The sequence below is a fragment of the Hemitrygon akajei genome, chromosome 23 (genome assembly GCF_048418815.1).
Source record: "Hemitrygon akajei chromosome 23, sHemAka1.3, whole genome shotgun sequence".
NCBI lineage: Eukaryota > Metazoa > Chordata > Chondrichthyes > Myliobatiformes > Dasyatidae > Hemitrygon > Hemitrygon akajei.
Genome location: NC_133146.1, coordinates 49,254,904 through 49,282,836, shown reverse-complemented (window position 1 = coordinate 49,282,836; position 27,933 = coordinate 49,254,904). Strand labels below are relative to the sequence as shown.

Sequence of the window (27,933 nt, the reverse complement as noted above, 5' to 3'; positions counted from 1 at the left end):
TGAATGAAATACTGAGCAAATTAGAACACTATCAATACTACAGTACCATAAAATTGTTCCCTGTAGTTATTGTTGGAGGAATTACACTGCTGTATTCTTTTGATTGACTAAATTAACAAAATCAGCTCAGGCACCTGGTGTAGATAATAGACTGCCTTCATACCATTTTCAAAAATTGTATCATCCAAATATTCATTTTCATTGTAACATTCAAGATGATTTTGAAACCTTCAATTCTTCATAGTGCCTAACTTGTTAAAAGTAGTGAAATTCCCTCACCCGCATCTCCTCCATTTCTCGCACTTCGGCCCTCACCCCATCCTCCTGTCACCACAACAGGGACGGTGTTCCCCTTGTCCTCACCTACCACCCCACCAGCCCGGGGATCCAGCATATTATCCTCTGCAACTTCCGCCACCTTCAACAGGACCCCACCACTAAGCACATCTTTCCCTCTCTACCCCTCTCTGCTTTTCGCAGGGATCGTTCCCTCCACGACTGCCTGGTCCACACGTCCCTCCCTGCAGATCTCCCTCCTGGTACTTACCCCTGTAAGCATAAGTGCTATACCTCCTCTCTTACTATTCAGGGCCCCAAACAGTCCTTCCAGGTGAGGCAACACTTCACTTGTGAGTCTATTGGAGTCATCTATTGCATCCGGTGCTCCCGGTGCGGCCTCCTCTACATTGGCGAGAACCGAAGTAGATTGGGGGACTGCTTCTTCGAGCACCTCCGCTCCATCCGCCACAACAGACAGGATCTCCCGGTTGCCACCCACTTCAACTCTGCTTCACATTCCCATTCGGATATGTCCATTCATGGCCTCCCCTACTGCCATGATGAGGCCAAACACCTCATATACCGTCTGGGTAGTCTCCAGCCCCTTGGTATGAACATCAAATTCTCCAACTTCTGGTAATCCCCTCCCTCTCCCTTCCCCCATCCTACTTTCACTCTGCCTCCTCTTCCAGCTGCCTATTACCTCTCTCATGTTTCTGCCTTCTTCTACTACCCACAGTGCTTTCCCCTTACATTCCTTCTTCACCTCTCCTGCCTATTCCCTCCCTGCTTCCCCTCCCCCACCCCTTGATCTTTCCTCTGATTGGTTTTTCACCTGGCATCTTTTGCCCTCCCCCCCACCTTTTTTATAGGGCCCCTGCCCCTCCTCCTTCAGTCCTGCTGAAGGGTCTGGGCCCGAAACGTTGACTGCTTGTTTCAACGGATGCTGCCCGACCTGCTGAGTTCATCCAGCTTGTTTGTACGTAGTGAAATTATTTCATTTTCACTCTTGGTCATTTCTGGCATCTCCAGGCCTGAATGCTTGAAACCACGGTGAGCTAAACAGCTTTGAATTGTCATACTGCTTATTTCTTGCCAAAGATCACTGCTTTTTAATCACAAGCACATGCAACTGATGCACTTTGAAAACTCAAACACGAGGAAATCTGCAGATGCTGGAAATTCAAACAACACAATTTAAAAAACAAACAATTTAAAAACTGTTCTCTCTAAGCATGGTAGTGCTTAGTGTCGACACAAGAGCATGCATATGACTCTAGTTAGAAACTGTTCAGCGAGTCGCCTGCCCCAATTAAGCAATATAGTGCCCCAACTAAGCAAAGGGAATCTCAGCTTTTTTCTCGATTTAGTTTTTGGTTTTTAAAGGTTGTCCCAAATAAGTGACTGCCCTGATTAACCAATGGTGCAGTTAACTGGAATCCACTGTATAGTGTTCCTCAGAAGAGAGGCTAGGCTTGAGCATGTTCAAGACAGATTGATAGATTTTCTGGGATTAAAGGAATCGACGGATATAAGGTCAGCCAAAATTTTAATTCATAGAACAGTAGAGCAGGCATGGAGGGTTCAGTGGCCTACCTCTGCTTCTGTAATTTGTGCATGTTTTTTTATGTTATATTAGCACTAAAGATGTCATCAAAGAAAGGGTTTGGCTGATCTGGTACCAAAATGGTCTCTGGGAAGGCTGGTCTATTGAAGAGAAATGCCATTTGTGGGGTGAACTAATAAAACTGCTTTGAGTTTAATGGGATAATTGTAGAGAGTATCTAATAGTAGTAGCCAGATCTATAGGCTTTAAATATATGGTAATCACAATTATCTTTAGTTGACCATTCAAGGGAAACATCTTGACACACACTGGCAATAGTTTAGGCAAGTAGTAAAGACATTTAGATTGTGAGGACACTCAGTCCTCGTTTATTGTCATTTAGTAATGCATGCATTAAGAAATGATACAATGTTCCTCTAGTATGATATCACAAAAACACAAGACAGACTAAGACTAACAAACAAAAACCACATAATTATAACATATAGTTACAACAGTGCAAAGCAATGCCATAATTTGATAAGAGCAGACAATGGACACAGTAAAAAGAAGGTCTCAAAGTTCTCGATAGCCCATCATCTCATGTAGATGGTAGAAGGAAGAAAAACTCTTCCTGCCATGAACCTCCAGCGCCGCAATGCTTCCCGATGCAGCCTCTGGAAGCATCCGACCGACCACAGCCAACTCTGAGTCCGTCCGAAAAACTTCAAGCCTCCGACCAGCCCTCCGATACCGAGCACCATCTCTGCTGAGTGCTTCAACCCCGGCCGCCAAGCAACAGGCAAAGCCGAGGATTCGGGGCCTTCCTCTCCGGAGATTTTTCGATCGCACAGTAGCAGCGGCAGCGAAACAGGCATGTCAGAAGTTTCACCAGATGTTCCTCTGTGCTTCTCATGTCCATCCCCATCAAATCAGGATTGTGCACGGCCCCTACTTACAGATAACAGATATTCATTCCTGGAGTGGCCGCGCGTGCTGCCGTCGCGCCGCCATTTTCTCTCAGCATTTAAAAGGAAACTAGATATATTTTCTGGAGAAAGGAGTAGATTGTTGATGTGATTAAATGAAAGAAGACAGAGAAGTGGTTTATGTCAGACATAACTATAGTATGAGGTTGTGGGGTGAATGACTTGCTCTATCTATTGAACGCTGTGTAAAAGAAGGAAGTTAAATCTTGTTTTACTAAAGAGGATGATTGTGTTATTGTTTTCACTGCAGAAGATGATGTCAATGTTAGATAATGGAAATGGCAGAGAAATATGAAAGGAACACTTCATTTTGGCGTGCCTTGAAAAGGGAATTACATCACAATGGCACTGGTGAACCATGGTGATGTTTTCTGGGCTGTGGCCAATGCTTCTAAATATACTTCTTTCTAATTGCTCTCACTGCAAGCTATAGCGTGTCATTCTCCTCTAAGCATTGTAGTTCTAAATTAGGTTAATGATCTACAGACTTCATGATTGTCTAAAGGTCTCAGCAGACCAGACAGCTTACAGCACTTTTCATCACCGTGGCCAGAAGTGAGGCAGGAAGGGGGACTCCAAGCCAGGCTGAAATGCAGATGGATGAAGTTCCCCTACCCAGCATCTTGTAACCAAATTAAGGACCAGAGGCAAGATCGCTGTACCGGAGGGAAATGAGGGACTGTTGTATTCTGTTTGACTGAGACTAGGCCTTTTCCCAGCACACCAGATTCAGCGCAATTGCAAGGCTTCTCAATTTAATGCATGGACCGAACTGCTGATTCGGAAAAGGCAAAAGATGGAGGTGTGTGTTTCATGATAAAATCTCGGTGGTGTTCCAGTGTGGCAGCTTTGTCAAGCTGGTACTCCCCTGTCCTTGAACATTTAATGGTCAAATGCTGTCTGTTACATTTACCTAGGCTATTTTCCTCCATAATCCTGAGTGCAATTTGCATACCACCAGCAGCCGACTATAATCAAGTGGTTGAGATACTGCACAATGCCATTTTCAAACAAGAAACAGCCCATCCTGAAGGATTTCAAATCATTGTCGGGGACCAACCAGACTTGTTTGAAGAAAACCATGCCCAATTGCCACATTTCGATAAATCTCATCATTTGGGTATGTTTCTCCAACCTGCACACAGGCAGAGACTAAAGAGCAAGGCTCCAGAGATATAGGACAACTAAGAGGTGGTTGGGGGAGGCAGAGGAGTGCTATGGGATTGCTTCGAGTCAATAGACTGGGCTGTGTTCGAGTACTCATCTGTGGATCTGAATGAGTCCACCATGGTCATCACAGACTTTATTAAAACAGTTGTAGACAAGTGTGTCCCCACAAGTAATTCAGAGTTTTGCCCAATCAGAAGCCCTGGATGAACCATGAGATCTGCAATCTACTGAGAACCAGATTAGAGGCATTTAAGTCTGATGTCCAAGAAAGTTACAAAAGGTCCAGGTATGAACTCCAGAGGCCATTTCACGATCAAAGTGGTAATTCTGGACTAAATTTAAGACAACGAAGAATTCTTGATCGTCGTGGCAAGGTATGAATACTATCACCTCTTATAAAGTTATATCAGGCAACATTAGTGACAGTAGGACTTCACTCCTATGCTTGCTTTTGACAGTCAAAACATTGAGGAACCACTATGAACTCCCACAGGTCCCAATGATACTTTGATTTCAGTGTCTGAGGCTGATGTGTGAGCAGCCTTCAGGATAGTGAACCCACGAAAAGCATCAGACCCAGACAGGGTACCTGGCCAAGTTTTAAAGACCTATGTTGGTCAACTGGCTGGAATGTTGACTGAGATATTTAACTTTTGTTTCGACAGTCTGAGGTACCCACATGCTTATAGCAGGCTTCAATTATACTGGTGCCCGAGAAGAACATAGTGACCTGCCTCATTGATTATAGTCCAGTAGTACTTACATCCACAGTCTGGTATGGATGGGCCACTGCACAGGATTGGAAAAAGCTGCAGAAAGTTGAAAACTCAACCAGCACTATCATGCGCACCAGCCTCCCCAGCATCCTGGATACCCTTAAACAGGCGATGCCTCAAAGACTATTGTCTGATAGCTCTTACATTCAAAGTGATGAAGTGTTTTGAGAGATTGCTGATGAAAATTGCTGAGAAGCAACTTGAGTCCATTCCAATTTGCCTACCAGAGCAACAAGTCCTCAGCAGATGCCATTTCTTTGACTCTTCACTCAACCCTGGAACATCTGACCAGCAAAGATATATATATCGGGATGGTCTTTATCGACTACAGCTCAGCATTCAGTACCATCATCCCCTTAAAGCTAATTAATAAGCTTCTAGATCTTGGCCTTAATAGCACCTTGTGGAATTGGATCCTCAATTTCCTCACTTTCAGACTCCAGTCGGTACAACATCTGCTCCACGGTCTCCATCAGCACAGATGCACAACAAGGCTGTGTGCTTAGCACCTTGCTCTACACATTATACTTGCGTTTTACACTTACAACTGTGTAGTTAAGCACAGCTCCAATTCCATGTTCAAGTTTGCTGATGACACTGCTGCCGTAGGCTGAATCAAAGGTGGTGATGAATCAGTATATAGGAGGGAGACTGAAAATCTGGATGAATGGTGTCATAAGAACAATCTCTTATTCAATGTCAGCAAGACCCAGGAGCTGATTGTTGACTTCAGGAGAAAGAAACCAGAGGTCAATAATCCAGTCCCTATCAGAGGATCAGATGGTGGAGACGGTGGGCAACTTTAAATTCCTCAATGTTATTATTTTGGAAGACTTGTCCTGGGCCCAGCATGTAAGTGCAATTACGAAGGAAAAAAGGCAGCTTCTCTACTTAAGAGTTTGTGAAGATATGGAATGACATCTAAAACTGACAAACTTCAACTTCGATAAATAGGTAGTGGAGAGTATGTTGACTGGTTGCTTCACAGTCTGGTATGGGAACATCAGTGCTCTTGAATCAGAATCAGGTTTGATATCACCAGTATGTATCATGAAACTTGTTGTTTTTGCAGCAGTAGTACATTGCGGTACATAATAGAGGGAAAAAGAGCGTGTTGTGTCCTTGAGCACTTAACCACACATTGCTCTGCGACGACACCGGTGTCAAGCTGTATCGGCCCTTGCCCTTCCCTTGGAAAACATCGGTGGCGTGGAGAGGGGAGACTTGCAACATGGGCAACTGCCGGTCTCCCATACAACCCTGCCCAGGCCTGCGCCCTGGAAACTTTCCAAGGCGCAAGTCCATGGTCTCTCGAGACTAACAGATGCCTATATATATATAAATTTGACTAAATAAGTAGTGCAAAATATAAAAGTTAAAACAAAGTAATAAAAAAGCAAAATATAAAAATAAAAATGTGTTCATGGGTTCAATGTCCATTCAGAAATTGGATGGCAGAAGGGAAGAGGCTGTTTCTGAATCATTGAGTGTGTGCCTTCAGGCTCCTGTATCTCCTTCCTGATGAGAACAGGGCATGTCCTGGGTGATGGGAGTCCTTTTAAAGATGGATGGTGCCTTTTGTGGGATGGCTCTTTGAAGATACACTAGATACTACAGAGTCTAGTGTCCATGATGGAGTTGACTACAGTGGTGCTAGAAAGTTTGTGAAATATGTAGATTTTTTCTCTATTTCTGAATGAATATCACTTAAAATGTGATCAGATCTTTGTGTAAGTCCTAAAACTACAAACCCCATTTCCAGAAAAATTAGGATATTTTCCAAAATACAATAAAAACAAAAATCTGTGATATGTTAATTCACGTGAACCTTTATTTAACTGACAAAAGTACAAAGAAAAGATTTTATTGCATTTTGGAAAATATCCCAACTTTTCTGGAAATGGGTGTTGTAGATAAAGAGAATCCAATTAAATAAATAGCACAAAAAGTCCACTATTGTATTTGTTGGAAGAAGTACGTGAACCTTTGCTTTCAGTAACTGGAGTGATACCCTTGCACAGCAATAATTTCAACAAAATGTTTCTGGTAACTGTTGATAAGTTCTGCACATTGGTTTAGAGGAATTTTAGGCAATTCCTTCTTACAAAACTGCTTCAACTCTGGGATGTTGGTTGGCTTCCTTGCATGAACTACTTGCTTTCAGGTCCTTCCACAACATTTCTATAGGATTAAGGTCAGGACTTTGACTTGGCCTTTACAAAACACAAATTTTTTTTTAAACCATTCTGTTGATTTACTCTTGTCTTTCGAATCATTGTCTTGTTGTATTATCCAACTTTTATTAAGCTTCAGGTGATGAACTGCTAACCTGATATGTAAAATGTCTTGATACAATATTGACTTCAATGTTCCTTCAATGATTGCAAGCTGTCCAGGCCCCAACACAGCAAAGCAGCCCCAAACTGTGATGCTCCTTCCACCATGCTTCACATTTGGGATGAGGACTTAGTGTTGGTGAGCAATGCCCTTTTCCCTCCAAACATAGCAATGTGTATTTCTGCTAAACATTCAGCTTTTGCCTCATCTGTCTGCAAAACATTGTTCCAGGAGTGTTGTAGAACTTCCAGGTGGTCTTTTGCAAACTTGATGTGCAGCATTTTTTTGTTTTGAGAGCTGTGGTTTTCTCTGTTGTGTCCTTCCATGAACATAATTCTTATAATTTCTTCATTATTTTGATCCTGTGCAATAGCAACCCCCCTCGATACCAAATGGTGATGCAGTCATTGGAATGCCCTCCACGGTACATCTGTAGAAATTTGTGAGTGCCTTTGGTGACATACCAAATCTCCTCAAACTCCAAATGAAATATAGCTGCTGTTCTGTCTTCTTTGTAGCTGCATTGATATATTGGGCCAGGATAAATCCTCAGAGATATTGACACCCAGGAACTTGAAATTGCTGACTCTTTTCATTTTTTGTTCTCTTTTGAGAACTGGTGTATTCCTTCATCTCACTCTTTCTGAATGGAAAATCCTACAAAAAAATTAGTGGATATGGTCCACTATGAGGAAAACCCTTCCCACAATTGAGCATATTTACATGAAGTGTTGAAGGAAAGCAGCATTCATCATCCATCCCTCCCTCCCTCCCTTTCTTTTTGTGTTTGCAGTTTGTTGTTTTTTGCAGACTGGTTGAACACCCAAGTTGGTCTTTCATTGATTCTCTAATGGTTATTATTCTATTATGGATTTATTGAGTATGCCTGCAAGAAAATGATTCTCAGGGTTGTATAGATGTTGATGTATATATACCGTGAAAATAAATTTACTTGGAACCTTTGAGGTTTACAGGAAATTTTATTAAAATAATATACGGAATCTTAAAGTGAATTAAAAATCTTGGGTGGTGTGTGGCATGGAGTATACAGCATGTAAACAGGCTTTTTGGCCCAAGTTCTCCACGCCATCCAAGGTGCCCAATTAAGTCTCATCCACTAGCCCATCTTTAGCCCATACCCTCCAAACATTTCTCAACCATGTACATATTCAAGTGTGTCTCAAATATACTGTCATTTTATCTGCCGTAATTACTTCCTCTGGCAGCTCATTTCACATACGCACCACCCAATGGGTTCTTTTTTAAATCCTTCCTTTCTCAGATCCTGTCTAAATCCAATTTCTTTAAGTCAGAAGGTCTGTATTCTAAGGTTACCCATATCAGATCTCTCTACATTCCCTTGCTGTACTTGCATTTCATCAAATATTTGCCTTAACATTACCATTAATTAAGCCAATAGACTGTACACTGGCCATTTTATTAGGTAAACCTGTACATTTTGCTAATTTAAATATCTAATCAGCCAATCATATGGCAGCAACTCATGCATAAAAGCATTCAGACATGGTTAAGATGTTCAGATGCTGTTCAGATCAAATATCAGAATTGGGAAGAAATGTGACCTAATGACTGACCATTGAATGATTGTTGGTGTCAGAAGGTGTTTGAATATCTCAAACTGTTGATCTCTTGGGACTTTCATACATAATAGGCTCTAGAGTTTAGCGAGAGTAGTACAAAATAATCCAGGGTAAAAAAAAAGGAAAATCTGCAGATGCTGGAAATCCAAGCAACACACACAAAATGCTGGAGGAACTCAGCAGGCCAGGCAGCATCTATGGAAAAGAATACAGTCGACGTTTTGGACGAGACCCATAGATGCTGTCTGGATTGCTGAGTTCCTCCAGCATTTTGTGTGTGTTGCTTGAACATCCAGTGAGTGGCAATTCTGTGGTTGAAAATGCCTTGTTAATGAGAGAGGTCAGAGGAAAATGGCTAGACTGGTTCAAGTTGATAGGAAGGCACCAGTAACTCAAAATGCCATGCGTTTTAACAGTGGTGTGCAGATGAGCATCTCTGAACAATAACACACCAAACCTAGAAGTAGATGGCTACAGCAACAGAAGACCTCAAACATATTCATCTGGAAAAGTTGCTATTCCAGCACGATTAAAACCTAAGCATGTAGCATTTATGGAATTTCACAGTATAATCTATGATATGGGTTGATACCAGGAGCTAGTAAATTGTTGATAACAATGGAGTATGAATAATTATTTTGATGTTTTGAGGAGACAGCACAGATATGCTAAGTTGAATATGCTCCAGTGCTGAATCATTTCATGGTTTTCTAATTTCTATACCATCTTTCACAATCTTGGACCATCCAAAACACTTAAACAATTTGGCATTGGTAATATGTTGTCAGTTGAGCACTGAAATGTTGAACTAAGAGTTAAAAATAGCTGCTGTATGATAACAATCAGATAAACTGTTTTTGTATTGGTGATTGGGATATAAAAATACTGACTGAGGTATTGTGCCTTGAGATTTGGAGATAATGTGTGATTTTTTTTTTGTTAAACCTGACCTTGAATAGGTATATGGAGCTTTTTTTATGATTACATCAATGTGTTGACTCCAAGAAGGATAGATCACTAAGATGTTGACATCCGGAAGCTTGAAGCTGCTTGCTCCTTTCTCCACTGACACTTCCCTGAGAACTGGAATATGTTCCTTGACTCCCCCTCCCTGAAGTCCACAATCAGCTCCTCAGTCTTGCTGACATATAGCGTTTGTTATGTTGTTGACAGGATTACCAGTCAAAATGAATAAGCCAAAAAAGCTGTCTGTTGGCAATGAACTTTTGAATATCTAAGACACTGCCTGACTGGACATAAATTATGGAACACATGATGTCATTACCCTTCTATTCAGCATTTGTAGTACATTCATTTAAAAAATCTTTAGTGGGAGTTATTTCTGAAGTTTGTTTTTTTTAATAGAAATGATTCATGTACATAAAGTCACCGGATTCATACTGTGCATTATTCTAAATATATTTTCTGCTTTCAGATTTCCTGTGATTGTCACCTGTCTTGTGTTGTTTAGTTTCACATTCGAGAAAGACTGCAACCTTAATAACATTACTTTCTTGCTCTCTCCTCTTACCCGCTGATGTCTTTGAAGTTTGGATATCTATAAATCTCTACAATCCGCAAATTCAATAACTTCACCTCCATAGTTTCTTTGGTAGAGAATTCCAAAGGGTATCAATCCTCAGAGAAAAAATAAGTCAATCTTAAATTGGCTGTTCTTTTTCTGAAACCATGTCAAGAGGGGGAATGTCCTCTAGCCATCTACCCTGTTAATCCCCTTTGGAATCGTATATGTTTTAACAGAATCAAAGTAGTGCCGAATCAGCATATAGGAAGGATACTGAAAATCTGGCGCCATAATTAGTGTCAGCAAGACCATGGAGCTGATTTATTGAATTCAGGTGGAGGAAACCAGAGGTCCATGAGCTAGTCTTCATTGGAGGATCAGCAACTATAAATTACTCTGTTTTATTATTTCTGAGGACCTGTCAGGCCCAGCATGTATGTACAATTACAAAGAAAGCATGGCAGCCCCTCTATTTCCTTAGGAGTTTGTGAAGATTAGGTATGACATCTAAAACTTCAGCCAACTTCTATAGATAAGTCATGGACAGTATACTGACTGGCTACATCACAACTTGGTATGAAAACACCAATATTCTTGAACAGAAAATCCTACAAAAAGCAGTGGATGATGCCCATTTCATCATGGGTAAAGCCCCCCCCACTATCGAACATATCTGCACGAAGCGTTACCACAGGAATGCAGCATCCACCATCCTGCAAACCCCATCATCCAGGACGTGCTGTCTTCTCACTGCTGCCATCAGTAAGAAGGTACAAGAGCTCCAGGACTCTCACCATCAGGTTCAAGAATATTTATTTCCCCTCAACCATCAGGCTCTTGAACCAAAGGGAATATCTTCACACAACTTCACTTGCCCCATTATTTACATGTTTCCACAACCTATGGACTTATTTTCAAGGACTTTTCATTTCATGTTGTCGATAACACCCAAGTTGGTGTTGTCTTTAATTAATTCTATTATAGTTATTATTCTATTATAGATTTATTGACTATGCTTGCAAGAAAATGAATCTCAGGGTTGAATATGGTGTCATATGTACTTTGATAATTTACTTTGAACTTATTAGATTACATCTTATTGTTGAATTTGCGTATGCCTAACCTGCTCAATTATGTTTATACAACAACTCCTTAGTCACAGAAATCAAGCTACTGAATTATTGGCACTGCCTCCACTGGAGACCAATTCTGCATCCTTTGCTAGTATTCTATTAATCTTTCTTATTACTTGCTCTACTTTTCAGTACTTGCTTACTGCTCTTCTTGTTCTCGGTCTCCAGAACCTTCTGTACTTTTTTTTGTAGAATTACTCTGTGTAATTAACTATTTGTTCTCATTCTTTTAAAGCAAACATTTCCCACATTATACTTGTCTATATCATGCACTAATTCTCCAATATCACTCACTTAATCTCTTTATATCTTGTTACTGGCTCATTTTGTGTCTTATTCACAATTTGGTAATCTTTGTACTTTGCATCAGCAGTAAATTTAGCTTCAGCATATTCGGTCTTTTCATCCAGGTCATTATTTTAGATAATGAACAATTGGGATCCCTGCCCTGGTCCCTCATGGCAACTCACTGGTCACTGATTGCTAATCTGAAAATGCTTATCTGTTTTGTTAATTAGGAATGTCTCATCATTATCTTGTTATCCTCAACCCTTGGCTTTTGTGCAGTAACTTTCCATGTGTTACCTTATCACATGACTTCTGGGATTCCAAATACATTGTACTACTGGTTTCTATTTATCCACTGAGTTTTTTGAAACTTCAAAGTTTTCTAGCAAATTTATCAAACCCTTCTTTAAAACATCTTGACTCTGAGTAATAGTATAAATAATTTTATTAGTTTTAATATAATCTATCTGGTAAATAATTCTAATGTTTATCCAATGATAGATGTTATACTAACTGACCATTAATTTCCTACTTTCAGTGGTATTGCATTTACATTTTGATCCTGAGGGATTTACATATCCATGGTAGACTACAATCAGTACCCACTACCTCTGCAGCCACTTCCTGTGAGACCCAAAGATACATGTCATCAGATCCAGGGGACTAGTTGGATTTCAGACCAATTTGTTTGCCACTGGTTCTTTCATTTGTAATAGATATGTTTCTTCCATTGTGAAGATCAATCAACTAGCCATAATCTATGGCATTTTTCTATTTCTCATTAATTCCCTATTATTTTACTGCATATTATTTAGAGATAGAGCACGGTAATGAGTTATTCTGGCCCAACAAGCCCATGCCGACAAATTCCATCCATATGACCAGTGATCCCAATGATATTTCTCTGGAATGTGGGCGGAAACCTGAGCACCTGAGAAAACTCAGGTGGCAGTGGGGAGAGCATACAAGCAGCGACGAGAATTGAACGCAGGTTGCTGGCATTGTAATGCATTATGCTTACTGCTAAGCTATCACATAGTGCTTCTTTCATCCTCTAGGGAACTAGATTTTTTTAATATATCTTTGTAAGCACTAATTCTGTTTACTTATACTAATGCTCCATTTTTTCCTTCACAACCTTTGTTTGTCATACTTATCTGTAAAAGATCTCCCAATTTTCCAGCCTGTCACTATGTTAGCAATATAATACATTTTTCAATTTGATACCATCAAACTTCTTTAAGTATGGATGGCTCAACAGTTTTTTAGTGTTTCTTACTGAAATGTACCTTTGCTAATATTTATGAAATATTTCCTTAAATATCTGCTCATGCTGATCTACCATTTTGCTCAGTAAACCTATTTTCCCCCGTACATTTTAATGTTTAGTTTCAGACCCATGTCTCTCAGCATCAAATTGAATTTTACATTCTACCATGCTATCATCTCATAATTTTTCCCCCAATTTTTACTTTGTGATCATATATTAATCCTGATTCATGACTTGATCTACAGTCGTCAGTTCTCTGATAAATTCCTGGACATCTTACTGCTAGATACTATCGTGAATATACTATGAACTTTTCCTCAAGGTTACTCATTCATAAAGCTTACTGATCTCATTTTAGACTTGTCTAGATGAGTAGATCAGTTCAAAGGCAGATTGAAATGTCATGTGCAGGGAAGCCCATAAGGGTTTGATTTATAGAATAAACCTGTTGCAATCACTCGTTCAGAATATTAAAATTGGTTTAAGAGAGTAAATTGTACCCTGTGTTCTTTTACAGGATGATATGGAATTCTTAATCCAGCCTAAAGTGAAGTTGGATTACTGATTGATTACAAGTGTAAAATATTTTACAGAGTGATCTTTTACTTACCTGACTGCCCATTTATATACACAACACTTTGTATCATGCCTGCTCTGTTAATGTTAATAGCACCAAGAATCCTATAGTATTTAATCTCAGGAAATGGTCCAAATATTAAATAACGTCACCATTTATTTAATATAACTGGAAGAATTCATCAGGAAGTTTGTATATAATATTGATTTGCGTGAACTTGAACACCTGATTAGATCACCTTGGTGTCCTTGGATTAAAGTAGCTTGTATATAGAATAGAGAGTTCAGGTAGCAAGGGAAACATTCTTTTACATTCACAAACAAAATTTATCTAAGAATATAATTTAAGTTATTTATTTTCTGTATTCTTTCTTGTAAAATATCAGTAAAATAAAACATTGCAAGAATGTTAGTAAATGAACTTCTTTCCCATTGACCCCTATTTGGTGAAAGTTGTTGATGTTGGAATAATTTGGTTAGAATGCAGAGCCATGAAAAGAATACATCAGAGCCCTCCATACCCTTCCATGTATTTATTTAAATGTTTCTTCAATTTTGCAATCGAACCCCCATCTAGCTGAAGTGGTCAATGTCGGTTCGATTGCAACATTTAAGAGTTTAGATAAGTACATGGATGAGAGGAGTGGGCAGGGCTATGGGTTCAGGTGTGGGTTGATATGACTAGGCAGAATAATAATAAGAACTTTATTTATATAGCAACTTTCATACATTAAGATGCAGGCTCAAAGTGCTTTATATTAATTGTATAGATAAATGTAGTCTATTGTGTCCAGTTCTCCCAATGTGGATTCCTTTACATTGGTGTGATCTGTTGTAAATTGGGGAACGGCTTTTTCGAGCACCTCCGTACCATCTGCCACAAGCAGGACTTCCTGGTGGCCAAACACTTTAATTCCAGTTCGCATTCCAATTCTTACATGGAGATCCATGGCTTTGTCTTGTGCCAAGATGAGGCCACTCTCAGAGTGGAGGAGCAACACTTTATATTCTGTCTGGGTACCCTCCGACCTGATAGTATTAATATTGATTTCAACTTCCAGTGAGCAAATTTCCTCCCTCCCCTTCTATTCCCTACTCTGAATTTTTTCTTCTTCACACCTGCCTATTACTTCCCTCTGGGTTCCCTCTTTGCCCTTTTCTTCTGTCGTCCATTCTCTTCTCCTATCAGATTCTTTATTCTCCAGCCCTTGACCTTTCCCATCCACCTGGCTTCACCTATTGCAGTTAGCAGATTAGTTAGGCAGTTGAAAGCAGAGAACATGGAAAACAAGTTTTGTACTCAAATTGGGAGTGATTGAGTGAGTTCATTGTAAGGATTGTTGCTGATGTCTTAATTATTCATTATAGTCATTAGTGATTTAGCTGATAATTCAAAATGGAGAGCCGTAGGTCTCTTGGTCCTCAAGGTGTAAGTGAGGGGAACATCAACATAAACTAAATTTGTATTTCCTGCTATAAAGGAAGGTATATAGTTGTGTTATTTAACAATTATTAGGGCAAAGCCGTAATTTTCACAGTGATTGGGAAGTCTAAGTGGAGCTGTTCAAAGGGAGAAACAAGGTATAGTAGTTGTCATAGTGATACACTCATAGAACACTATGGCACAGAAACTGTCCCTTCAGCCCATCTAGTCCACACTGAACTATTAATCTGCCTAGTCTCATCAACCTATACCCATGCACCTTCCCTACATGTACCCATCCAAATTTCTCTTAAATGTTGAAATTGAACCTGCATCCACCACTTCTTCTGGCAGTTCTTTACACTGCTCTCACCACTCATGACCTCTTTTTGTAGTCTCATCAAACCTTAGTGGAGAAAACCTGCTTATATTTACTCTATAATCCTCATAATTTTGTGTACCTCTGTCAAATCTCCACTCATTCCTCTACACTCTATGGGATAAAATCCTAACCTATTCAACCTTTCCCAATAACTCATTTCCTCATATCCAGTCACCAATCTTCAAAATTTTATCTGTACTCTTTTAATCTTACTGATATTGTTTCTGTAGATAGGTTGACTAGAACTGCACACAATACTCTGAATTAGGGTATTCTGTTTGTGATTACCATTGCTGAAGTGTACCCCCTGCTCTACCAGCTTTACACCTATGACTGTTTGGCTAAATACAGCTCCAACACCATGTACAAGTTTGCTGATGACAGTCCTGTTGCAGGCTACATCAAAAGGGGTGATAAATCAGCATTTACGGAGGGCAATTACAAATTTGGTTGAGTGGTATAAATACACCAACCTCTCACTCAACACACACAACATGCTGGAGGAACTCAGCAGGTTTCACCTGTCACCTGGTGATTCTTTCTCCCTTCCCCCCCACCTTTTAAATCTACTCCTCAGCTTTTCTTCTTCAGTCCTGTTGAAGGATTTCAACCCAAAATGTCGACTGTTTTTTCCATAGGTGCTGCCTGGCCTGCTAAATTCCTCCAGCATTTTGGATTTCCAGCATCTGCAGATTTTCTCTTGTTTGTGGTTTGACCTCTCACTCAATGTCAATAAGATGAAGGAACTAATTGTAGATGTCAGGAGAGGGAAACCAGAGGTCCATGAGCTAGTAATCATTGGAGCATCAGATGTGGGGAGGATCAGTAACTTTAAATCCCTGGTTGTCACTATCTCAGAGGACCTGTCTTAGAACCATTATTTAACTATTATTGTGAAGAAAACATGACAAGGCCTCAACTTCCTCAGGAATCAGAATCAGGTTTTTTATCACCGGCATGTGATGTGAAATTTGTTAATCTAGTAGAGAGAAAAAATAATTTAAATAAAACATAATAAATAAATGAGTAAATCAGTTACATATATTGAATAGACTTAAAAAATGCAAAAACAAATACTGTATATTTTTAAAAAAAAGTGAGGGTAGTGTCCAAAGTTTCAATGTCCATTTAGGAATTGGAAGGTAGAGGGGAAAAAGCTGTCCTGAATCACTGAGTGTGTGCCTTTAGACGTTTGTACTTCCTACCTGATGGTAACAGTGAGAAATGGGCATGCGATGAATGCTGGAGGTCCTTAATAATGGACGCTGCCTTTCTGAGACACTGCTCCATGTGTCATTAAAAACCTTGGCAAACGTCTATAGATGTGTGATGGATAGTGTGCTGACTGGCTGCTTTACAGCCTGGTATGGGAACAGCAATGGCCTTGAATGGAAAATCCTCCCAAAGGTAGTGCCAGTACATCATGGTTAAACCCTCCCAACCATTGAGCACATATACATGAAGCATTGCTATAGAAAAGCAGCATCCATCGTCAAAGGTCCTCACCACCCAGGCCATGCTCTGTTCTCGTTGCTGTCATCAGGTACAGGTACAGCTGCCTCAGGACACGCACCATCAGGTTCAAGAACAGTTACAAATCCTCAACCATCAGAGTCCTGAATAAAAGGGGACCGCTGCACTCATTTAAGGACTCTGCTATATTGCTATTTCATACTTGTTATTTATTGCTATTTATTTATATCTGCATATGCACAGTTTGTGTACAGTTTATAGTTCCTCATGTTTACAGTTACTGTACTATAGATTTGCTAAGTATGCTGGCAGAAAAAGAATCTCATGGGTGTATGTGCTGGCAGGTACGTACTCTGATAATAAATTTTACTTAGAACTTTTGAGTTATTGAATTATGTGCATATACCAATCATCTGTAAAGCTGCATTTGCACCAAATTTACTTCCATTTTGTTAATTTGTATCATATTGCTGTGATACAAATCTTCCGATACATTGAAAGTAAACCTACAATGAGGAATGAACTTCAAAAATTGGAGCAGAGTTCCAGTCAAAAGGACAAAATTGTGGGACAGTATTATTAACTTTTTATAATTCCCAAAATTCAGTGAGAGTATATTTTCAGGGAGATGAGTAGTTTCAACAAAATAAATACTTCATATACATTTAGAGTATGATGCTAAATCAAATCTGTGGAATATTTTACCCTAGGAACTGTTTTTCCATTACACATACTCTGTAGTCTGCATGGTTCCAATCCAAAGTGAGATTAATTTGCTGAAGAAACAGAGTCTGGTGTCTGGAATTGGGTAGATGATGCTTTTGATACAGTACCTCATAAAAGTTTACTGCACCAAGTTAGGCATCAAGGGGTTGAGGGTATAATGCTAGATTAAGTAGAGAGATAAGTGGCCACTTTTATGAAGAAACGTTCCTGTATGCTACTTTGGAGTTTAGTGCTGTGATCTTGGATGCTTACAATCTTTATTGATAACTGAATGTTGTGCATCTACATTTCCTGCTGATATGAGAAGTGGCAAAACCAGATTGTGACCTACACAGGTGATCAAAGTAGTGGTAAATATAGAATAATGTGAAAAATATAAACTTATCCACACAGACAGGAAGAATGAAAAACATTTAAAAAAATTATATGGCCACATGTTTATGCTTGAAGCGATCTGGGCATCCTGAAAAAATAAATTTCTGGATTACAAATATACCAAGTAATTAAAATGACAAAAGGAAAGGAAATAAATCAGGAAAGAGAGAAACAATAGACATGGTAAATGTAAAATACAGGTAACGGGAACATTGGCAGGAAGCAAATATGATCAGAGTTAGAAAAATATTTGAAGAACACATTTGACTAAACTACTTCTAACTGCCAACATAGCAAGCTAGATGAATTAACAGCAGAATAGTCATAAAAGAATAATCTAATTGCCATCAGGTAATTTTTTTTTTGTAGGGCTAATAAAGCTGGAAACTGAGTATTTCAGTGTATTTAACATTTAGGAAGGAGTGCTAAAGGGGAGATAGTGTAGTACTGTTAATAAGAAATGAATTTTATAGATATGAGAAGTATCTTGACTTGGCAGATTATGGTATAGTATAGGACTGGTTTGAATGGAACCAAGAAACAGTGGGGAAAACATAGTATTGATGCAGATTGTTTAATAGATTTCTAAATAGTAATTTTGATGTAAGATGGTATAAATGAGAATATTAGAGATGCACAAAGGTTATCATTGGGTAATATGTAGATTGGAAAATCAAATTAATTTCAACTCCCTAGGGAATGAATTCCCAGAAAATACACACGATAGGTTTCTAAAGGATGAGGAACCACCTGTAAAACAGTCTATTTTAGACCTTGTACTGCTTAATGAAAAATGATTGATTAATTAATAAGCATATGAAGAATTTTTAGGTATGATTATATCAAATTTTACATCATTTAAAAGTGATCAGTTCAATTTAATGCAAGGGTTTCCATTCAAGTGAGCAGACTCTGAAGGCTCTGGTAGTTTGGGGAAACTACAGTAATGCACATGCAATAGCTAGCATTTAGAAATAAAAAATACATGGTTTGCAATAAATATTTTTTCCTTCAATGAATCAAGCAGATAAAGATCCAAGCCAGGCTGATAAGAGTCAGATGTTCCTTTCTCATTCCTTTCTTAAATTGGAATGGATTGGGGTTGGAGGGATAGGTGGAGAGGGTTACATTAGTTGCAATCCATATGCAGGAACAGGTTCTTCCCTTCCACCATCAGATTTCTGAACAGTCCGTGAACACTACATTGTTATTAAAGTAAGTTTGTCTGCTCTGTACTACTGAAAAACAATGAATTTCATGTAATGTAAGTCAATGATAATAAATCTTTTTCTTACAGAGAAACATTTCTGGAGTCTGCAAAATTTGGATGATGATCAGTAGACCATGCATTGCCCATGGCTACCTTTTACAAAACCATAGGATGTAGAATAACAGACTCATAGAATTTATCAGTTTTCTGGTTATTTAGCCTCAGAGATAGCATTTCTTTACTTATACCAGTTTATTTTTCTTAGTTTCACTGGACACTTGTCTTCAAATATTCACATTTCCCCTTGCTATTCTTGCATTTTGCAAGCCTGTTGAAAATAAGTGGCTTAGACTGTTGACTCTTTTAACTACTTCACAAAATACATAATATTTATTGTATGTAACATTTTATTTGGAAAAAATATAGGTTCTTGTTTTCATTAAAAAAGTGATAAATAACAGAGATAGTTGTCAGCGTCAAAACAGTGATCTCTCTCTCTCTCTCTGCAGTTGAATGATTTGACTTCTGTATTAAATCAAAATTATTAATTATAGATTATTTTAGGTTTTAAAATACAATTTTTAAAGGCTTTAGGTGTCGGCTTGGTAGCATAGTGGTTTGTGTAATGTTATTAAAACACCAGCGACCTGGGTTCAGTTCCACTACTGTCTGTAAGGAATTTTTAAACTCAGCCTGTGAATGTATGCATTTTTTTTGGTTGCTCTGGTTTCCTCCTATGTTCTAAAGACATATGGATTACCGTAGATTCCGGATTATAAGCCGCTACTTTTTTCCCACATTTTGAACAGCTTTGAACTCTGCGGCCTTTAATCCAGAGCGGCTAATACATGGTTTTTTTTCATGCCGCCTCGTAAACATTTTGCCTCGTAACAGTAGACCAATAAAATTGATGAGTAGTTCACAGAGGTCCAACGAAATTGTACGATAAATCAAGCGCACTTTCACAATTAAATTATTGTAAATCAGTCATTTGTACTCACCCTCATCAACATGGAAAACACTCGAAGAAAAGCATTGTGCTGCCTTTATGGCAGTTACTTAGTTTATAATATTTTCGCTTAGTAATTCATTTGTTAGTTAAAGTTAGAAGTGTTTTAACTATATTTGTTTTCTGTACTACATCCCGGGATGCTATGACGTCACACCCGGTTTCGCCGCGTCTTGTGGGATACCAGTTTGCGATAAACGGGAAGGTGGGGGCATTACGCGAGCACATCAGACCCGAGCGCATCAGACCCGATTAGACCCGATCGCGTTACGCGAGCTCATCAGACCCGAGCGAAAATGCTGCTTTTAAGTTAAAGGCGATCAATAACTTTTCCTGGTAGGCTGCAGTATATATATTTTTACCAGTCGCTAGGAGATATTGGAATGTTGTTCGTGCTGTTCAGTAAAAAAGTATATGCAACGTAATTTGTGTTACCGATACGTATGTATATTTAAAAGTAGCCGTATTACAGGCACGGTTCGAAAAAAAGCATTTGCAATATATATTTGTTTGTTACCATATGGATTTAATTAAAAGTTAAAAAATCCTCACGTGTAATATCTTTCTGTGTAAATATCTCATATTACAACGTGGGACACCTGCGGCCGAAAATCCGGTGCGGCCTAAAATCCGGTGCGGCCTTTACAATTAAAAAATTGATTTTATTTCTAAAATTAGAGCCAGCGGCTTTTAATCAGGTGCGCTCTGTAGTCCGGAATCTACGGTAGTAGGATTATTTGAGAACTGGAGGCAGGTGTCACTTTCCAAAGGTGATGCCTCAAAAAGGCAGTATCTATTATTAAGGACATCCATCACCCAGGATGTGCCCTCTTCTTGTTGCTACCTTCAAGGAGGAGGTTGCCACAACATATTGTATGACGTATGCCAGTGATCTGTCACCTTTCTTTCAGTTTCTCTTTCCTTTTTCATTCTCTTTTGAACTGTCATTAACAAGGCATTTTTGACCATTGAACTGCTGCTCACCTGATGTTTTTAGTTTTTCGTACTCTTTTCTGTAGTAGACTGTAGAGACTATTATGTGTGAAAATACCAGGACATAAACAGTTTCCGCGATACTCAAACCATTCCTACTGGTACCAACAATCATTTCGCTTGGATCATATTTCTTCTCCATTCTGATGTTTGGTTTGAACAACAACTGAACCTCTTGACTATGTTTGCTTTTATGCATTGAGTTGCTGCCACATGATTGGCTGATTAGATAATTACATTAATGAGCTGGTGTATAGGTGTACCTAATAAAGTGGCCATTGAATGAATGTCCCACTTTTTTTCTGAGGGTTCTTAATTTGAATTAATCTACATTAAGCTAGTGGTCAAGGTACTTAAGTGTGGTTATATTTTACTAAAGATACAAATGTCTTTGATCATTGTCATGTTCCTCTCTATCCTGCTTTACCTGCCTATAATCTTCAGTGTAATTGATCGTAGATTATTGTCACAGGGCTTTTCAACTCGCCAAGGCTGCTCTTGCTTTGATTTATCCTTATCTATGGAATCGTGTGTAGAGAATTGGCTGCAATGGTTTTTTATCAGTCCTGCACTATTACCTCTCAAACCTTGATAATATATTTCAGAGATGCACAGACATTTATTTGTATGTTGATAACTTGGTTCTGTTGTACCACCCACCTTTCTTAAATGTTCCATGATCTCAGATTTGTCACTACCTATCAACCAATAAATGGGTGAGCAGAATTCTGTACAAATGGATGGGAAGGCTGAACACATTGGAGTCTCCTGCAAGGTTAGCTTTCACATTGCCATTCATATCCTGGGCAATTTTTGCACTGTGTCAAGCCATTTTAAAACTCAAGTGAGTAAAACTCAAGTTCAGCACTGAGCTCAAGTACAGTCTATATCAGTAATATGTGATGATTCCTACCTCCATGTTAATGCCTGACTCTCCTTTTCTCAGCTCACTTGTTGAAATCTTTATTCATGTTTTGTTGCCTTAAAATTTGACTGTCCAATGCTCACCACTTGGCAAAATACATGCTTAATGCAAAACATGGTAAAAGGAGTGTTTTCTATTCTCCCAAATTCCTAATTATCTCAATTGCACTGATGTGAGTAAGCTTACACTCTAGCAAAGTTGGTTTTGAAACCTATATCCTTGTTTGCAAGTACCTACTGCTTCTATGCAGCCTTCCATCCGTATATCCTAAAGAATGTCTTGACATCTTTTCATTGCAGTTGAGATTCTGTGTTGGTGCAAATTGTTATTAGTAGTCCAATATTTTAAGTACAGATTTGTTGCTTAGCATGTGTTAGTTGTGTGTGTTGTACAGTAGAAATTTCATTTAAATGAAATGAATGCAGTTCATTGAAATCAATACCAGCTTTTGTATTTCTGAACAATTATTTATAAAATAAATATAAAATAATCAGCTTGATCTGTAACTAAACGAGCAATATATCATGGACATAATTAGAATAGCTTGGATATTTGAAAAAAAGTCTTTATTAAAAGTTTAAATGAACGTTAGAAAATCTTATTCCTCACAAGTCAGATACACGTATTCTACAACATCCTGTTTGCATATGGAGTAAGGAGAGATTTTGCATTAGAAAATGAGATTATATATTTAACTTGAAAATACTATTAATGTTTCAGATTTGTATGCAGTTTTATTACAAACCAATAATCTGGTTGTCATTTTGATTCACGATTCATGTCCTTGAAGAATGGTGACTTGAACTTGAAAATGAAGTCTACTGATGCTGGAGATTCATTGTTAGTTTTGTTACTCATCCACTGATATGTTAAATTAAAATTAAAGATAAACTTCAGTTTCAACCCAAATTGCAAATGAAGGTCCTTTCTAATATTCCTTTTATAGTAAGATTTGTTCCTCTCTGTGTCATTTCCAAGAACATTCCTTTTTTAAATGAAAAGAATTCATCAAAGTCATAGAACTTTTAGTTTTACTGCCTTCATGTTGGGATAAAAATGGCTTCATAATTCTGATGAAGATATCATTGTAAGACATACAAGTGAAATTGTTGCTTCAGCTGCATGAAGAGTCCAGAATGCACAGTTTCAGTTGTAACATAGCTAAATCTAGTAGATTTATAATAGCAGTGGGAACAAGAGATCCTTGTGATGTTTTTACGTTTTATTTTCCTATTACAGTTCATGTCTGAAATCTTATGCATTACACAGTGAAGTAAAATGTACATCTTTTGGTGTGGGTTATTTTAAAGCATATGTTAGAGAAAAACATCACGTGGAAATGCTTCAGAATTGTGATAATTAGAAGTAATGGATTTTTGAAAAAAAAGCATACATCACATTGGTCCTACACGCATAGTTTGCCACTTACTGTATATTACATTCAAATACTGTTGTTCTTTTGGCATGTATGGTTGAATAAATGCAGATAACAAGATCTCATAAATAGTCATCATGATGATGTGCTGTGTCATATGATGTGGGTGATCATGGTCTTTACATGACCACGATTATTCTTTGTAAATTTTTCAACAGAAGTGGTTTGCCATTGCCTTCTTCTGGACAATGTCTTTGCAAGATGGTTGAGCCCAGCCATTATCAATACTCTTCAGAGATTGTCTTTTTGTCATCAGCGATCACATAACCAGGACTTGTGATATGCACTAGCTGCTGATATGACCATCCATCATCTGCTTCCATGGCTTCACGCGACCCTGATCGGAGGGCATATTTCTGAAGTGCATAGCCAATATGAGCAATATCATAAGCAACAAACATGCTTGGTGAAGTTGTTTTTCAATACACCAGAATACTCAGCTCAAACAAAATGTACCTAAGTTATTTTGCAATTTTGCTGCCCTGAAGAAAGAGCTAATAGAATTGCCACAGAATTCTACTTACATTATCAGTCATAATGAAGCAGAACTACAGAATTAATTCCCATTTAATTATTTTTTCTTAGTCCTGTCCATCGTTCTTTTCACTTCTTCCTTTCATCTGCTTTCAACTTCTCTCTGTTCCTGCTCTCCCATATTTATTAGTATTATTTTTCATGCAAAATGTTAAATCTTTGAAACATATTTATATTGTGCATGTAGAGAAAAAGAATCAGAATTGAAAAAACTGTGTAATTTTATTATGAACAAATGAACATTTAAGTATACGTCATTCACTGTTTTTTTTTAAATTTTAGCTATATACAATTATGACTCCAAGGTGGAAATGGAACTTTCTCTACAGATTGGTGATACAGTGCACATACTGGAAACCTACGAAGGCAAGTACTAGTATTTTGTGAACCCTAAGGTGATAGTTTAAATTGAAGAGAACATTTATTCTCTATTTTTTAGTGATGGAAATAATGTTCACATCTTAAGCACGTTTTATCCTTTAGCCACTCTTTATGTTATGATAACATTGTGGTGACCCACTTTCTGCTCAGGCGAACCGGCTCAAAACTAGCCAGCGCGCGGTGAGAGACTTTGGTAATGCACCTCTGACGTCATTTCCGCCCGGAGAGGGCGGGCACTAGGGATTAAATGCCAGCGCCGCGAAGTTTGAATAAACTAGTCTCGAAACGACTTACCGACTGCGTGTCGTTATTTCAGCGCTGTGTGTAGCACATCGCTACAACATAATCAATAATTTGTAATAGCCCTAGCCAGAGTTACTAACTTAGAATTCTGGAAAGGACATTCACTGTTTTGTGAAGTTGTGAACAAACTTCAAACTCCTCCTCAAGTGCATCATGTCAGGTCTTGGGCAATTTATATTGATTATCCATAAGATGATTACTATTATTCTAGTAGGACCAAAGATGTTAAATATCGCTATATGAGATGAAAATCAAAGGATGGGTTCTGGATTTCTTTGTATATTTGCTTATTCATCATTTCACAATCTCACAAAATTGTTTTTAATTGCTGTTTAAACATCAGATGCACAAAGGTTTGCAATAGTGCGGATTATTATTCTGATAGCTAACTTTTTAAACTCAATTTATTGAACATTTGCCTACACCATATTTGGCCTTGGCATCTCTTTATGAAAGGTCAAGCATTTTGGTGACAAATTGAAAACATTTAATTTAAATTCTGTGGTGTGGATGAACTTATTGTTGTTGAAATTTGTAGAAAACAAATTACCTAAAATATATAAAATTGAGATAGATCTTGTAATTGCCCTTTGAATAAAATTTAGAATTTTTGCATCAATCGCTGATTGTAGATGTCTCTAGCATTTCTCTTAAGTTTACGAGAGGGAAATCTAGTGGTACATATTTTCCACTGCATCTTCCTACTTATGCTCTTGCTTTGGACTTTCTCCCATTTAATGCTCATTTTCTCTCATAACACTTTGATTGCCTTACAGCTGTTTTAAAACATCTATTGACATACAGCATGGATTAGGCCCTTCTGGCCCTTGGAGCTGCACTGTCCATCAATCTCCCAATTTAATCCTAGCCTAATCATAGGACAATTTATAATGAACAATTAACCTACCAATCAGTACAGCTTTGGAATGTGGAGTGTAAAGTGTTGTGCTAACCACTACGCTACCGTTCTGTCTACCTCCCTTACGGTTATGAATCTTGAGTGTCTGAAATAATCCATTTGTACTTGAAATTTTACAAGTTAAGATCAACAACCTATGTTCAAAGACTCAGCAGCCAGTCGAGATGAGTACGTTGCCATTGTCATGGGCTCTCTCAGCAAGTGTGTAGAGGACTGTGTACTAAAGAGGTCAATCCCAAGCTGGAAACCATGGATGAACTGGGAAATCCTCTTCCTATTGAAGTCCATGGCTGGGGCATTCAAATCAATTGAATCTGACTATATAAGAAATCAATGTCCAACCCGTAGAAAGCTATCAGGGATGCCAAGAAACAATACTAGTCCAATATAGAATTCCATTCCAGCCATCAGTTTTGGGAGGGGTTACATATGATACCACGCTACAAAACAATGTTGGCTAACGTTGCCAACACCAGTACAACACTTCCCTTTGGGCTTAACCCTTTCTATGTATGTTTTAAACAGGAGGGAATTGGAATGTCACCACTTAACCTGATAGCCTCCAATGCGCATGAACTTACAGTCACCATTGTATCAGTGTATCTGAGAGTTGCCTGCGTAAAACAGCTGGCCCAAATGGTATCCCTGGCCATACCCTTAGATCCTTTGTAGGTCACTGGTGGGGTATTTGCAAGCATTTTTAACCTCTCTCTATTTCTTTCTTTTTTTTAATATTATTTTTTTATTGGTTTTTCTATACATTTTACAAATTAAAAAACCCCAAATCACAATGAGGAACATTAATACAGTGCAAAATTAAGCATACAATGACAATATGCTACAAAGAAAGAGAATTTAACAAAAAAGCACCTAAATTGAAGACAAGTAAACTTAGTATCCTCCCCAAGCCCCACAACACAAAAAAAAACTCCAGACCAACCACAACACAATATAGAGAATATAAATCAGGACAATCAAACTCCCAGACTGTGAATACACTTAGCAACAGAGGATAATAATGCCTACTACCAGAAAAAAAAGGGAGCTGAAAGCAAGGGACCGAAAAGAAAAAAAAACCCTAGTCAAGAGGAAGGTTATGAAAGTACTCGATAAAAGGTTCCCAGACCTTATGGAACTTTAGATCCGAATTAAGAACTGAATAATGAATTTTTTCGAGGTCCAAGCAGGCCATAAAGTCGTTAAGCCATTGAGCATGAGTGGGCGGGGCGACATCTCTCCATCTAAGGAGTATCAAGCGTCTAGCCAGGAGAGAGGCAAAGGATAATATTTGGCATTTGGTCGGACTCAGACGTAAATCTGTCTCGCTCCAGAAACCGAACAAAGCAATTAAGGGGTTTGGTTCTAGGTGCTGATTCAGAATATACGATAACGTAGTGAAGACATCTTTCCAAAATTTCTCCAAGCTAGGTCAGAACCAGTACATATGAATGAGAGAGGCCTCACCCCTCTTGCATTTATCACAGAGCGGACTAATGTTAGGGTAGAATTGAGATAGTTTAGATTTAGACATATGGGTTCTATGAACAATCTTAAACTGTAAAAGGCAATGGCGAGCACAAAGAGAGGTTGAGTTAACCGATTTGAGAATCGAGTCCCAGCTCTCATCAGATAAGGAGGTATTTAAATCCTGCTCACAGGCCATTTTAATTTTATCCACAGGGGCCCGTCGTAAGGCTGCTAATTTATCTCGAATAGTTGATATTAAACCTTTACCTAGTGGATTAATGGAAAGAAATAAGTCCATAGCATTTTTCACAGGCATTTCAGGAAAGTTAGGAATTAAAGGAGCAATAAAGTGTCTAATTTGGAGATATCTTAAAAAATGAGCATTGGGCAGATTGAACTTAACAGAGAGCTGCTGAAAAGAAGCGAAGCGATTATCAATGAAAAGATCTTCAAAATGTCTAATGACCTTCCTATACCAAACATGGAATGCTGAATCGTACGTAGTAGGTAAAAAAAAGGTGATTATGTACGACAGGGCTGGAAACGGAAAAACCATGGAAACCATAGCATTTCCTAAACTGAGCCCATATACGCAAAGTGTGTCTAACAAGAGGATTAGCTATTAATCTGGACAGACTACTAGGGAGTGCAGAGCCAAGAAGTGCAGAGATAGATAATTCTTTAGTGGAGCTCAACTCCATTGCCACCCAATTAGGGCACTCGGGTTGGCCATGGAAGAAAGACCAAAAGGTAGCACAACGTATATTAGCTGCCCAATAATATAAACGAAAGTTAGGTAAAGCCATGCCACCCTCTTTTTTAGATTTTTGGAGATGGATTTTATTAATTCTAGAGCGCTTATTCTTCCACAGATATGACAAAATAATA

The 27,933-nt window shown here is 38.4% G+C and overlaps 1 protein-coding gene across 2 annotated transcripts in view; it reads left to right on the top strand.

Annotated features, from left to right (window-relative positions):
* The window catches only part of dock1 (dedicator of cytokinesis 1), a 574,951-nt gene that overhangs the window by 28,331 nt on the left and 518,687 nt on the right, over window positions 1-27,933 (top strand). For both annotated transcript variants that reach the window (XM_073027587.1, XM_073027588.1), the window contains exon 2: window positions 24,258-24,341. In XM_073027587.1, coding sequence (XP_072883688.1) covers window positions 24,258-24,341 — 84 coding nt within the window. The remainder of the gene's footprint in view (window positions 1-24,257; window positions 24,342-27,933) is intronic.